The sequence below is a fragment of the Onychostoma macrolepis genome, chromosome 21 (assembly GCF_012432095.1).
Source record: "Onychostoma macrolepis isolate SWU-2019 chromosome 21, ASM1243209v1, whole genome shotgun sequence".
In the NCBI taxonomy this organism is placed as follows: domain Eukaryota; kingdom Metazoa; phylum Chordata; class Actinopteri; order Cypriniformes; family Cyprinidae; genus Onychostoma; species Onychostoma macrolepis.
Genome location: NC_081175.1, coordinates 9371295 through 9387248, shown reverse-complemented (window position 1 = coordinate 9387248; position 15954 = coordinate 9371295). Strand labels below are relative to the sequence as shown.

The 15954-nt window shown below is 38.1% G+C and overlaps 1 protein-coding gene across 3 annotated transcripts in view; it reads right to left on the bottom strand.

The window, feature by feature from the left end:
- plrdgb (PITP-less RdgB-like protein) overlaps window positions 1–15954 on the bottom strand; it is a 242799-nt gene that overhangs the window by 26947 nt on the left and 199898 nt on the right. For all 3 annotated transcript variants that reach the window (XM_058757938.1, XM_058757937.1, XM_058757939.1), the window contains 2 exons: window positions 4331–4486; window positions 4010–4158 (listed from right to left, as the gene is read on the bottom strand). In XM_058757938.1, coding sequence (XP_058613921.1) covers window positions 4010–4158; window positions 4331–4486 — 305 coding nt within the window. The remainder of the gene's footprint in view (window positions 1–4009; window positions 4159–4330; window positions 4487–15954) is intronic.

Below are 15954 nucleotides of genomic sequence, written 5' to 3'. Positions count from 1 at the left end.
TAAAGGCCATAATGACTATAATGTTATATTAAAATGTTAATGTTGAAAAATTTGGGTTGCACTAGGCTACCTGTTTCAGCCGCATATATGCCCATTAAAAATGAACGCATTTTAGTACAATGCAAATACATTAAAGAACCATATATGTGTACTACTGAGCATTAACGTGTTTCATGGAGCAGAAGATATGATGACTAGTTGCCTATAAGTATTGTAATGGTGCAAAAAGTCAAACTTCAGAGGCATGTCATCAATAACCTTTATTGGAATGTAAATGTACACCCAAGCTTAGCTGCAGGAATCTGTGAGGGCAACGGACAAGAAAATTGGTGTACCCAGGGCAGGCTTAGTAACAATTACTCTTGTATGGTTGTCTATATACAATAAACATTAGTGCTGTCAAAATTAATGATTAATCCAAGTGATTAATAAAAAAATAAAAATAATAATTCAATCCTAATACCTTCCTGGTTTGTACTATGCTCAATTCTATAGCTAATGGCAACAATGTCACATTTAACTAGAAGATGTAACAAACACTTTGGACTCAATGCTGTATGTACAACAACAGGGTAATCTACATCAGTTACATTTCGCTCAAGTTCTCTTCTTGAGTCTCTGCCACGGACATCTTCGTACTTGGCTACATATGTCTGCTATGTCCAGTGTTGGGGGTAACGAGTTACAAAGTTAGTGTAGCCTACTTATCACAACATTGTCAATCGCAAACGCTAATTTATTCAAACGTCTCTCTACCGAAACTACTTACTGTAGCTTAATTTGCGGAGGATGAAGAGAAAGCACCCGTTTGATAAATGAGCCAGTAGTGGAGAAATAATAACTTTTAAGAAATAATCTTTTTTGAGTAACGACCCCAACATTGGCTATGTCCTTGCTGGAGTGTGATGTGATTTGTGTCATGTGCAGGTGCGATGGATCGCGTACAAACCAATAGGGTGTCGGAATGGTATATGTTTATACTTCTCATCCAACCACAATCAAATTCACTCTATCCGGATGGCGCGATTTATCTGGATAGGTTTTTTTTTTTTTTTTTTTGAACAATGTCAAGCTGGAATGAAAACAAGCCGAAATGAAATACGAGTAACGGGGCTATTTTTAAAATGTAAGGAGTAGAAAGTACAGATAATTGCGTGAAAATGTAAGGAGTAGAAGTAAAACGTCGGCTGAAAAATAATTACTCCAGTAAAGTATAGATACCCAAAATTTCTACTTAAGTAAGGTAACAAAGTATTTGTACTTCGTTACTTGACACCTCTGCAAGGAACCAATCCAGCTGTTTCCTTCTACAAAGGCCGAAGACCTCAGATGCAGCCTCCGTCATGGAACCTCTTAGCTTGGCCCAGGTGTTTTCAGGAGTGTCGTCAACTCTGAAGTGAAGGCCCTCCATATGCGCACAGAATCTTGCCACGTATTAATGTTTCCGCATCAGCTCAGTGTTTTGCTTTGGAGTGGCACTGTGAATCTTCTTTGGGGTGAGTTTTAGAGTGCAGCGGACAAGGGCATGGTCGGTGTATACTCCTGTACCTCTTGACAGCGTTGAGACCGGCCTCCAGGCAGTGACATCGTCCCCGGCCGGGACGGAATGAATGACCTCGCTATAAAAGGCGTCCATGTCCTCAGGAGTCACGTCAAGAGTGGGTGCATAGGCAGAGAGGAGAGTGAGAAAGCCAGCTGAGTGTGACATCCGCAGGGACATTAGACGTGGAGAGCAAGCAGTTGGTTGAGAGACGGTGGACAGCAGGGTGTTTCGCACAGCAAAGACGACTCCATGAATTGGATGATGGTCGTCTGGATAACCACACCAGAAAATGGTGTAGTTCCTCTCGCGCACCGAACCACTACCCAACAGCCAAGTCTCGCTTATAGCAGCAATATCCACTCTGAGGCAAGATAGTTCGCAGTCAATGACGGCTGATTTCCAAGGAGCACTGTTGAGGTCGGAGTGCACTCCAAGACTTCTGATGTTCCAGCCCACCAATGTCAAAGAAGAAGAAGAGTCAGTCGCAGAATGTCGACCTGACCTCGCCTGCCGTGTCCTGCTGAGCAACGACAGCCCTAGAGTGCAAGGGCTCCCGATTTGCCAATCGCTGAATATGTATATGACTTTCCATGCATGCTATAGCACCGTGTGCCGGGGCAGAGTGCAGAAGACGGATGTTTGCCCAGGACAACCGCCTTCCTCTGGGTCCTGCACCACTAAATCCGACGGAGTGCAAAGTACGACAGTCAAGAGCAACGCAGGATCGCCCCGCAGTAGCCTACTAACTTGGCCTAATACTCGGTGACCGTTGTCCCGCTAAGGATCATCCGCCCACAGAGGAAGCTGTGGTAGACCAACTAGGAAACGTTCCAATGCTCTACAACAGCTGCCAACTCCTGCTGCCGAGTTGACATCTACTATTTGACCCATAGTTGGGAGGCATAGAGGGGTACTGTCACTTGCCCATGGTGAGCCCCTACGACTCGTGGTAGGGCGGGGTCGTCTTACTCTCCCGTACAGGTCCGTTAGACCTGCCCACTGCCCACGAGGTATTCAGCCAATCACAATACACTGGATAGCTGGCCAATCAGAGCACACCACGCTTTTCAGAACGAAGAGCTTTGTAAAAATCAACGCAATTCAAAGGCGGGGCAGAGAGGAGTAACAATATTGTACAGTATTTGGAAAATACACAAAATAATGTTATTTTTCAGCATTGTCATATGACCCTTTTAAGGGAAGTAACGGCTGAACTTTAGACTTTTTAGTACTATTGTCATGCTAGAGGGAAAGGCAGCAATCATGAGTGAATAAAAAAGCAAATCAACCACTTTTCCAGAAGTTATGCAAATAATTGGGGAAATCTGGAGACAACACAAAGTTTATCATGATATTCATGAGAACTCCAGCTTGTAGGTTCTGGCAGTAAGACCTTGAAGTCAGCCTGAAATAAAAATTACTATAGAATCTCTTTCTTAAAATGGACTGCAAGTTTTCATTCAGATCCATCCATCAACAACCGATGGATTCAACCAAGACCCTGCCCTATAATTATTTGGGTCTTCGAAATTAAGATTTATACATCATCTGAAAGTAAATAAGCTTTACATTGATGAATGGTTTGTTGGGATAGGACAATATTTGGCTGAGATACAACTGTTTGAAAATCTGGAATCTGAGGGTGTAAAAACATCAAAATATTAAGAAAATCGCCTTTAAAATTGTCCAAATAAAGTTCTTAGCAATGCATTTTAATAATCAAAATTAAGTTTTGATATATTTACAGTAGGACATTTACAAAAATATCTTCATGGAACATGATCTTTACTTAATGTCCTAATGATTTTCGGCATGAAAGAAAAATCAATAATTTTGACCCATACAATGTATGTTTGGCTATTGCTACAAATATACCCCAGCGATTTAAGACTGGTTTTGTGGTCCAGGGTCACATATGCTACTTCTGTTAAATTGCAACTTTGAACTTTGATGTTATCTTAAAGGGATAATCATCTAAAATATGGAAATTCTGTCATCATTTACTTAACCCCATGTTATTCAATGCCTGAATTTTTATTTATTTATTTTTTCCTATGGAACATAAAATATGGTATACTGAAGAATAAGCAACACTGGAGTCCTTTTACTTCCATTAAAATATTTTCTTTCATGTTCCAAAAAAAAATTAAAAAAAGTCATTTACAATTAAAAAGTTTTTGTAAAACATGATTAGAATTATGATAGAATTTTTAACTTTTAAAGTTTAGTACATTTGATAATTGACAGGTGAGTGGGCATTCCTTTAACCCTGTCCCAGATACATGAGGATTAATTACAGTTTACACTACATATGCGATGTGGTCTGAATGTGGTTTACACCTAGTGCCGTTCACTTCAGATCACTCGAGATGGATGTTAATATATGGTGTAAACAGGGCTTTTTTCCTCAAGTTGTGGTATTACATGTTATGCAACCTTTGTAGTAGAGCAGAGAACTGTACTTACCTGTCTAAGAATAAAAGCCACAGCGTCCGTGGACTCCCAATATGATGCGTGGAAAAGGTGAGGCAGTGCTATAGTGGGAAATGTAGTGAGCACATCTGGACAGAACAGCACATAATCTAACCGCTTCAACCCCCACCACCTGCTACATACTGAGTGAGAAAGAAAAGAGAGGATTTATGGTATGCATGCCTAAACCACACTTATAGATAGCCTATTTTTCCATATCCATCAAAGCGTCTGACTTCCATGTGGAAATGAATAAAATATATGAACAGCCTGAAAGCACCTGATTCAAGGACATGTTGTGGTCTTGAGACTCACTGTGTGAGATGCTAACAGGCTCAGTGCCAGAGTGGGCAGGGCCAAGTGGAACAAATCGATCGCTGCCCCTGTGTGACACACTTCCTCCACAGCACTGCTCTGGGGGTCCATCTACAGAAACACTGCTGTCTGAGAAATGACTGAGCACGGTGTCCACTTTGAGGAAAAATAAATAAAACACAACAGTTCCAATTTATTGACTCTAAGAATGTCTTGTGACATAACCATCAAGTGAAAAGTAATAACATATTTTCCACACAACTTGAATACATACATATGTATATATATAGTGAGATGTGGTTAAGTTTATAACAGGTTTGGTGGTAGGGTTAGGTTTTGGTTAGGTTTAAAGGTGGGTTAAGGGGTAGAGATTGGGTCCACATTGTGATTATAGATGTAACTACAGAAATTAATTACATAAGCAATTACAGGAAAGTATTTTCTAAATATAAGTTACAATGTTAAAACATGTATGTACACAATGTGCACTGTAACAAATTATTAATTTAAATTGAAGTACAGAGTAGTTGAAGACACTTAATATAAAGACAAGTGGGTTGAAAATTTCTAACCTGAACTAAACTTTGTCATTAAAAAGGCCAATTATGAAATATTAAAGAAACGTATTAACCTTTAGACACAGTCATGAGGGTCCAAAATAAAGTCAGATGAAGATGCTGATGCTTGATGACTCCAGACCTGGACAATCTCATAAAGGTGATCCGCAGGACACTCCGATGTAGCAGCTCAGTGTTTTACATTTATGTCAGGAAAAGGACCATTTACATCCAAATGTAATTTAAAGCTGCAGTCCGTAACTTTTTTTGGTTAAAAATGATCAGAAATCAATATTCGAACAAGTACATAACCAGCCAGTGTTCAAAACTATCGCCTTACTTTAGCCTGATTCACAACGGTCAGCTTATAATATTGTTTTCTCATTTGAGTGGTACGGGTAGGTTTTCGCGGGAAATTCGAGCATGGCACTGCGTCACTACGTCACACCAGTAAACATAAAGTAGTTGTCCCGGCTACTAGGCTATCGGATGTGAGGATCCTGCAGATGGCGGACCATTTCATAGCCTTTTCTCACAGCAGCTAGAATAATTAAATGTATCATTTTGATGGCGGATTGTGATCCAGATGTGTTTATGAAACACATGTAAATGAAATTAAATGATATTCCAGTTTTAAATGTGCTTCTGATTACAGATAGCCTGGGATTACACAAGACTTGTATTTTAAAGAAAACATGTTCGAAGGGAGCATAGTTTGCTTTTTGGGTTAAAATATTTTTTTAATATGAAATTAGAATGGCATGACAATTAGATTAGACTGTACAGAAATTGAAATCTACACAATACACACTACTCATAGTCACGCAATGCTGATGTTGTTAACATTAATAATCTGAGAATAAAGTATAACAATAATAATAATTTGCAGGGTTTAATGTGATATGAGCTAACGTTCTTTAGATTAAATCACCATTGGTAGCACGATTTATGGTAATGTTTTTTTCCTCAGTTGGTCAGAACAAACTTGGCAGACTTGTTACTTACTTGTTCAGATGGCAATATATGGTGAAAATTCTTATTTGGGTCATATATTCTAAGACATAGGCTAGAATCTGTGAGTGTGAAGTACAGTAAACATCCACACCGGTGCGGTGACTGACTGCCACACATTCACCTCAAAACATTAGATTAATCCGCGCTGAAGCCGTGCCGACTCACAACCCCACGCACAAAACATATGGACTGCAGCTTTAGTGTACACGTAACAAAACCTAGAAATAGTTCTGCTTAATCAGCCATTTTCTGTGAGAATTAATGTTACTAAATATGTTTGTGTGCCTACTTTTGTGCATTTAACTTGTGCATTTTTGTGTAGTTTAACTTGAATCATGTCCAAAAGATATCTGTTTTAAAGCAGTGGGTAAATTACTCATAGATTTGCTTAAAGTCTACTTTGCGATTTTGTTGTTTATAGTGTGTATGTTTATAGTGTATTATATTCGGCGTGATTATTGCTAGCGCAGCAAAAATAGACAGCGCAGCCTTTTGCGTGCAATGTATCTGGTTGCCATGACAACCTCACAGGCTTGCTGCTGCAGTGCTAGGGCCCGTTCTTCTTATGTCGCTAACTCAGTTAGCTGGATTTGATTGTTGCCGATTTCACTTGATCTTGGATCATTTGGCTCTTCGAAGATCATCCTGGACTTGCAGTCATAGCAACAGGTCCGTAAACTTAAACCTGCCCAGAAGCAGGTTTATTTCATGTAAACAGGATTAGATTGCTTCTTTTTAAGCAGAATTGATTCTTAAAATCTGCCCCAACCACTACTACTTTATTAGAAGAGTATCCTACTGATCCAGGCACAATAGTTTAAAATAATAATAATTAAAAAATTATTTTGAAAATAATACAATAATGTTGTATATTCTATAATACTATAGACACAGCCAGTTTTACTCATTGAAATATTTATTCATGATAAAATAATTACTTTATAATTGTATTGGAGTCTTACACACATGCTATACAGTTAATCTGAGCTGTGCATTAATTTGAGTGGTTACAGCTATTATGAGAGTGGCTTGATGGAGTGCAGGAGATGCAGATAACTTGATCTTGACCCTTAAGAAACTTTAATTAATGCTGTCACGTAAAAATTCAAGGATACAATTAAATGAATTGCTAATTACAACACTGAAATAAAAATGTAAAGCCTGTACAAATACTAGAAATCGTGAATATAAATAATTGGGAATCATGTATAAATAAAAAAAAAATTAAAAAAAAATTAAAAACAGTATAACATTTATGTAGCTTTGTTCGCTTGGCTGTTTCCTTATAAAAGTCCAGAAATTTGTCAAGTTTTTCGTCAGGTGTCTTTTTTAATTATATGATGTCATTACATTGCTGTCTTGCCGCCAGCCAGTCGCTGCATTGCTGATCGTGGTTTCGTGTATCGTTACATAGATTGTTACCTCTTTTAAACCAACCCATGAATGTGCAATTATCTCAGATAACTCAATACAGCCATACTAATCATTAACAACAGGTGTGTTCAAAGAACCGAATTAGCCAGATCCTGATTAGCACGATGATATCATCTTGGATGTGTCATGTGATCTCGGATGTAATAAGTGACATACGAAGAACCTGCTCTATAGACCCTTTTTCTGTTAGTAAAGATTGTGACGTTTTTCTGTGGGCGGAGCTTAGGTGGAGGCAGAAACATTCCCCTGACCGCTTCACTAACGCTAGCTATGAAGTTTGTTAGCTTGTTTGTTAGTTTTTTGTTTTTTTTAACAATGACTGGAGAAAATCTGATTTTACCTGCACATGTAAGGTCACTCACTGTCCGGGGCCGCGATTGTTATTTGAAAAAGTTTACTTTAACAGACGAAACCAGATCAGCAGACCTGTACACGCTCACTCAAAGCTTGGACGATCTGACAGGATTCCCTTCGGTTGAGTGACTCACATCTAAAGTGTATAGACAGTAAAGACAAACTCACCGTGTCTACCATATCCAGTCATGATGATGTATACATTTCAATTTCAGCAGGCAACTATTTTTACAGCTACATTATTATTCCAGCCACAATTAATCACAACAATGTATATACAATTACAAATGATTAAACATAAATTGTCAGTTTGTTTTACACACATGCACTCAGACATTATTTCAAACACGACATAGTCGTGAGATGTATAAGAAATGTTTAGAGCCACCCATAACAACAAAAGACAATACTTTCTTGAACCTTTTCTTATAAATGTGCGGTGCAAACGCAAGCATTTTTGACAATCATTTCTGTCCAGTCCGCTCGTTTTATCGCGTTTAACCACAGCTGTCGTCGGTTTTTTGTCTGGCACTGGCAGCAGGTATGCAATAAAATTGGCAAATATTTTATATGCAAATTTCTAATTTGAGGCTGTATTACGTTGATTCTGGCACTCAACATCAAAACAAGATTATATTTTATGTAGCCGAATCTGTGCTGGTTTGAATTGGCCGCCTCCAGTCTTCCCTTTGATTTGCCTCCAGCTAGCACTGTGGCGTAATTGTGAGATCGGCCCTAAAATGGTCTATGTAATCATAATAAAACCGCTTAAAAGATACACGGAGTGTGAATTTGAAAACTCCGCTTCGCGTCGTGCCTAACAATGCCTTTCAGCCATGATTTATTCATGATACAGCATGGCCTCTCATACCTTATTGCTTACGTATATGTATATATACATGTATATGCAGTGCCGCCCACTAATATTGGCACCCTTTGTAAATATGAGCAAAGGCAGCTGTGAAAATAAATCTGCATCATTTATCTTTTTGATCTTTCATTCAAAAAATTCACAAATTCTAAACTTTCATTGAAGTAAAACAGTTGAAAGTGAGGGGAAACTCACATTATGAAATAAATGTTTTTCTCCAATGCATGTTGGCTACCATTATTGGCACCTCTAGAAATTCTTATGAGTAAAATATCTCTGAAGTATATTCCCATTCATATTCACAATTTTGAGCAATATAAATAGGAGGGAAAACAAAGCCCAAATTCCCTTAATCATCCATCACAATGAGAAAAACAAAAGAATATATTTCGTTAACACTTTATTTTGATGGTCCCTTTTGAACATTCTGGTGACACTAAGTAATGTTGCAACTCAACATGATCTCACAGAATTCCGTGTAATGTTCACAGACTTAATTAACCTCCGAATCTGTGGTGGCATCACGGAATCGCCGAAAATTCCGTGATGGGCTCACAGAAGTGATACCAATGTAAGTCAGTGACGGGCATCAGCCGTGCTCCACACACGGAAACCCTTAGCATCAATATGCCGATGCGATACTGGGAAATTTATCGTTATCATTATTGTTCAGAACTGGGTAGGTTTAGGGTAGGGGTGGGGTCAGGTACTCCAGTGAAAGTATAACTGCATCGGAGTCACTCTTTTTACGTGGTCCGATGCAGCGCTGGTGTTGAACCAGTGAATCCGTGCATGGACCACGACTGATGCCTTCTGTGAGCCCAGCACAGAATTTTCGGCGATTCCGTGATGCCACCACAGATTCGGGGTTAATTAAGTCCGTGAACATTACACGGAATTCTGTGAGATCAGGTTGTGCAACTACATGTCAACAAACTCTCATTAGATTATTAGTAGACTGTCTGCTTCATATCTACTAACTCCTTATTGTGTTGGTCTCCCAACAGATATTCTACTGACTATAACTAACTTTGCAAGAACGTGTCAACTTAATCTAACCCTAACCCTACCAGTCAACTAATACACTACTAACACTCTAATGAGAGTTAGTAGAAATGTAGGTGCAACATTACTTATAGTCAATAGAATGTGTTAAAGGGACCATCAAAATAAAGTGAAACCTATATTTCTGATGTGCAGCAAAAGATAATTGAGCTTCACAAATTAGTGAAGTAGCTTTAAGAAAAGAGCTAGAGCAGTGAAAATTCCCATTTCCACCATCAGAGCAAAGGACGTGTGTCTATATCGTCCTAATGCACGGTGAGGAGGAGAGTTTGAGTGGCCAAAGACTCTCCAAGGATCATAGATGGTGAATTGCAGAGATTAGTTGAGTCTTGTGGTCAGAAAGCCTAAAAAAACAAAAACAAACAGCTCCTACATCACCACATGTTGTTCAAATGGGTTTCAAGAAAAAAACTCCTGGCTCATCCAAAAACAAACTCCAGCATATTCAGTTGTCAGACACGACTGGAACTTCAAATGGCACTGGCTTCTATGGTGAGATGAAACATAAAAAAAAGCTTTCTGGCAGCAAACCCACCAAGATAACTTTGGTGCAAACAGGGATAAAAAGTACCCCATGCTCATGGTTAAATATACTGCTGGATCTTTAATGTTGTGGGCCTATTTCTCTGCTGGAGGTCCTGGGCATCTTGTTCAGATGCATGGCATCATGGATTGTATCAAATGCCAACAGATAAAAAATCTAAACCTGACTGCCTCTGTAAGAAATCTTATAATGGACCATGTTTGTATCTTCCATCAAGACAATAATCCAAAACAAACATCAAAACAAAAATGTGTCTCTGTGCACAAAATGAAGCTTCTGCCATGACTGTCTTAGTTCCCTGACCTGAAAATGAGTGGGGTGAACTGAAGATGGACCAACATGGAGCTGGTATTCTGAAAGATCTGGAGAGATGCTGGACAAAGGAATGGTCTCCGATCTCTTGTCAGGTGTTCTCCAAAGTCATCAGGCATTATAGGAGAAAACTTAGAACTATTATCTCGGGAAAAGGACGTTGCAATAATTGGGTGACAAGAATTGTGGCTAATGTGAACTAGAGAAAAACATTTATTTCATAATGTTAGTTTCCCCCCCACTTTCCATTTTTTTTTTACTTGAAAGGTTAGAATTTCGTAACTACTTTTTTGAATGAAGATCAAAATGATAAACAATGCAGATTGATTTTCATAGCCACCTTTGCTCATATTTACCAAGGGTATATATATATATATATATATAAAATTGAGAAATATTATTTTTTTTATGATTATTATTTTTTATAATTGAGAAATAATAAACCAGTAAAAAGTCCACTGCCGATCAAAAGTTTGGGATCAGTAAGACCTTATGCTTATCAATGCTGTATTTCTTTGATCAAAAATACAGAAAAACAGTAATATTGTGAAATATTATTGCAATTTCCAATATTGGTTTGCTATTTTAATATACTTTAAATTTAAAAAAATTTGTGACGCAGCACTGAATTTTCATCAGCCATTACTCCAGTCTTCAGTGTCACATGATCCTTCAGAAATCATTCTTATATGCTGATTTATTATCAGTTGTGCTGCTTAATGTTTGGAACCTGCGATACTTTTATCTTTGATTCTTTGATGAATAAAAAGTTAAAAAGAACAGCATTTATTAAAAATAGAAGTCTTTTCTAACAATATAAATCTTTACTATCTTAACACATCCTTGCTGAATAAAATTATTAATTTTTTAAAAAGAAAGAACTTACAGACCCCAAACCTTTGAATAGTAGTGTATATTGTAACACAAAATTTCTATTTTGAATAAACACTGTTCTTTTGAACTTTTTATTTATCAAAGGATGATGAAAAAATTATCACAGGTCCCAAAAATATTAAACAGCACAAATTTTTCCGACGCTGATTATAAATCAGCATATCAGAATGATTTCTGAAGGATCATGTGACACTGAAGACTGGAGTAATGATACTGAAAATTCAGATTTGCTTCACAGGAATAAATTACATTTTAAAGTACATTAAAAACAGAAAACTGTCATTTTAAGTTACAGTAATATTTCACAACGTTACATTTCTTCTGTATTTTTGATCAAATAGATACAACCTTGGGGGGATCACGTGACGCTTTCATGAGCCAAGATACACATTAGCTGAGCTCCGCATATGTAGCCCGTCTTTTACTGTTGTTCGACTTTTTTTCTTACATTTGGGGTAGTTTTTTCGTTTGCCGTTTGTCTGTAGATGTCACTTAGTCGGAAACTCGCTTATCTTTCACCATCATCATCGCCAATTAAGAAGAAAACTAAATCAGCCGCAGCAGGCCGAGCGGACATGGAGGACAACATGGCGATCACTATAAAGCGATTTGAGGACACTTTGAAACTGAATTAGCAGCAACGCGCACCGAAGTTGGCTCTCACATGACTACAATTCAGAATATGTGCTCTAAAGTTGACTTTTTAATTGGGGAACAGAGAGAGCAGAAACAAGTGATCAACGAACACACTAGGCGTCTGGATGCCCCCGAGCAACAAGTGACTGATCTACAAGACTGCAGCAGACGCAGTAATCTCCGGCTGCTAGGACTACCTGAAGGGGCTGAGAAAGATGACCCAATTGGCTTTTTGAAACGGTCACTGCCGATCTGGATCCCATCACTTGTGGGCAAAGATATCGAGATCGAACGTGCGCATCGAGTGTACTCCAGAGCTTCAACTGATCACTCCAAACTGTTATGCTACTACGACAGGAATTTGATTCTAAATGAAGCAAGCCACGGTCTTGTAAAAGCAAATGACGGTGCGATGTTGAGCTTCTTCCCCGACTTCTCTCCTGCGACGGCAAAGAAGCAGAGCTCCTTCAGTACAATACAGAAGGAATTGAAAGAGGCAGGTCTGCAGACCTTTCTTCAGTATCCAGCTATGCTGAAGATCGTCATGAAACACGGCGAGACCAAACTAATGCACTCACCGGACAAATCGCGTCAGTTCCTAAGCTCGATTCCCAGTCCTCATTCTCCTAGGATGGACGTGGCATAAGAGTTTGATAATACGAGTGACAAATCATATTCATGGATTGACTACATTATTGCTTCTTCTTCCTTGACCTCAATGCTACTTGAAATCGACATCTTTCCCCTTTCTCTTTCAGACCATAGCAGTAATTTTTTGAAGCTTTCAATTACCCCAGATGACGCTTTAATTCTCATTTATTAAAAGATGAGTTTTTTTGTGATCAATTCAGTAGTAAACTACGTGAATTTATTGACATCAATAAAGGCTCGGTAGATGACCTTGAATACTGAAGATGACCTTGATATTGTGACAGGCGACAAAGGGCTTCATAAGGAATTTTTTCAATATCATTTGCTTCCTTTTGCCAGAAAATTCACCGTAAGAAAATCTCTGACTTGGAATCCAATCTCAGGTCATTAGAACTGGCAAACCAACAAACTTTTTCTGATCATACGGCAGCTAAAATTGAAACTGTTAGGAAATAACTTAATTTATTATATAGAGAGAGAGCCGAATTTCTTATTCAAAGATCCAGACAAAACTATTATTTTCAAGGTAGCAAACCTAGCCATTTACTGGCTCTAAGACTGCATAATAGTGAAAAATGTGCTAATATTACAGTGGTGAAATCTCAAACCAGTGAGGTTCTGACTGACCAGAAGAGCATAAATGACACTTTTCATTCCTGCTGTTGTGATCTATATAGTTCCAACTCTAAATGTGAACCCACATCGTTTTTTTTTTATCTACTCTTAATCTTCCACATCTGTCAGAATCAGACTCTGAGTCTTTAGCTAGGCCTTTATCACTTATTGAATTAGAATCATCGATTAAAGTTATGAGCAAGGGGAAATCCCCAGGCCTAGATGGCATACCAGTTGAGTTCTACTTGACCTTCTGGTCCGATTTGGGGCCACTTATGTTAGATATGATGCAATATTCGATTGATCAAGGATCCTTTCCACAAAATATGAACATGGCCATTATATCTCTCCTATTAAAAAAAGATAAAGACTCTCCTTTATGTTCTAGTTACCACCCACTTTCTCTAATTGGTACAGATGTTAAAATTTATGCAAAGGTTTCAGCCTGCCGCCTAGAAGGCTTTATGACTAAACTTGTCAATCATGATCAAACAGGGTTTATTAAATCTCGTTCTGCTTCAGATAATCTGTGAAGACTACTTCACATAATCTCTTCATTTGAACAATTGATTTCTCCCGCTGCTATACTCTCTTTAGATGCAATGAAAGCATTCGACCATTTGAAGTGGAACTATTTGTGGGCAGTGCTAGATCACATAGGTTTTAGCTCTAAATTTATAAATATGATTAAAATCCTCTATGCTAATCCCTCAGCCACCATTCTTACTGGCCAGATGAATTCACAATCATTTCCAACTGGAAGAGGCACCTGCCAGGGTTGTCTTCTTTCACCTTTACTGTTTGCTTTATCTCTAGAACCTCTTGCTCAAGCTGTACGTCAGTCAGAACTTATACTTCCTATATCCCTTAAGAACACTTCACATCACATATCTTTATTTGCAGATGACATATTGCTATTTTTAGATAATCCAGTTCTATCAGTCCCCCACGTTTTAAATTTATTTAATCAATTTAGTAATCTATCAGGGTACAAAATTAATTGTACAAAGTCATATCTGCTCTCAATTTTTGTGTTTTTGTGTTTTTGTGTCAGCATTTTCTGGTTTTATTCCTGTGGTGCATTCTTTCACATACTTAGATATAGATATCTATCCGTCCTTGCAAGATATTGTCTCAAAAAAGTTTCTGTTGTTAAAATGAACATCCTTCCTCGTGTTAATTTCTATTTCTCTATGATTCCTCTACCCCCACCTGCTGGCTATTGGAAAAAACTCAAATCAGTAATCTCTCAATATATTTGGAATGGTAAACGCCCCCGAATTAAATGATATACTTTACAGCGTAACAGATCGGATGGTGGCTGGTTCTTCCAAATTTCTAATTATACGCTGACTCCTTTACTCTTCGTGCACTGTTAGCCTGGTTTAAACCAAATGTGTCAACCTCATGGTGGGCTATTGAAGAACCTCTTGTTTCTCCACACAATATAGAACATTTTTTGAACAGGTTTTTGCTGGTGTCTCACTTAGACAATGTCAAGTCAAGTCAAGTCACTTTTATTTATATAGCGCTTTTAGCAATACAGATTGTGTCAAAGCACTTAACAGTATCAAATTGGAGGATAGAGTGTCAGTAATGTATAATGATAAGATTAAACACTCAATTTTCAGTTAAAGGCATTTAATTATTGAATTCAGAGATGTCATTGTCTAGCTCAGTTTAGTTTAAATAGTCTCTGTGCAATCAAATCTACGATAATTGCTAGAAATGAATTAAGTGTCCCCAACTGAGCTAGCCAGAGGCGACAGTGGCAAGGAACCAAAACTCCCTCTGTGACAGAATGGAGAAAAAAAAAACCTTGGGAGAAACCAGGCTCAGTCGGGGGGCCAGTTCTCCTCTGACCAGACGAAACCTGCAGTTCAATTCCAACCGCAGCCATGTCAGATTGTGTAAAGGGCTTAATAGGTCATTCACCTTTGTTCCATAATAATAATTTTTTATCAGGTAAAAACCCATTTTACTGTCCACAATGGATTAAATGTAAAGTAAATTCCTTTGGTGACATTTATGATGACAAAGGCCTGAAATCAATTCAAGATATTAAGGCTCTTTTTAATCTGCCAGGAACCTCCTTTTTCATGTATCTTCGTATTAGGTCAGCGTTTCGTGCATATGGAGTTCCCTGGGATGCACAATTGCCTGTACATCCCTTGAGAAAAGTAATTCTCCCCACTGATAATTCTGTTATTTCTGCTTCAGTTATTTACTCTTTTCTCCTCAAACAATCATACAAATCATTATCCATAACAACTATCTGGTCTAAGCATCTTTTAAAAAAAACAAATCATCAGATGATCCATTGGAAATTACTTCATAGACTCTATCTGTCCCCTTTAAAACGCTGCAAAGAAAATGTTAGTCAGTCGCTGGGTTCCTCCCCATTCAATGCCCAGACGTGTATGGGGCTTATCTTTGCTTGACATTGTTTCTATGGAACTATCTACAGCTTGTATTCATAGAGCAAAGACAAAAAATTTGAAGACCTGGAATGCTATTATTGAATCTTTTGTTTCTTCTTTTTGATGTATAATTTATTTTGAATTCGTGTATATTTTTTATTTATCTTGTGATTCGGTATTGCGCTTTGTACTTTTCTCAACTGCAGTGTCTTGTTTTTCTCTGCACATTGTGGGTCTGCCTGGTGGGTGGTTGGGTA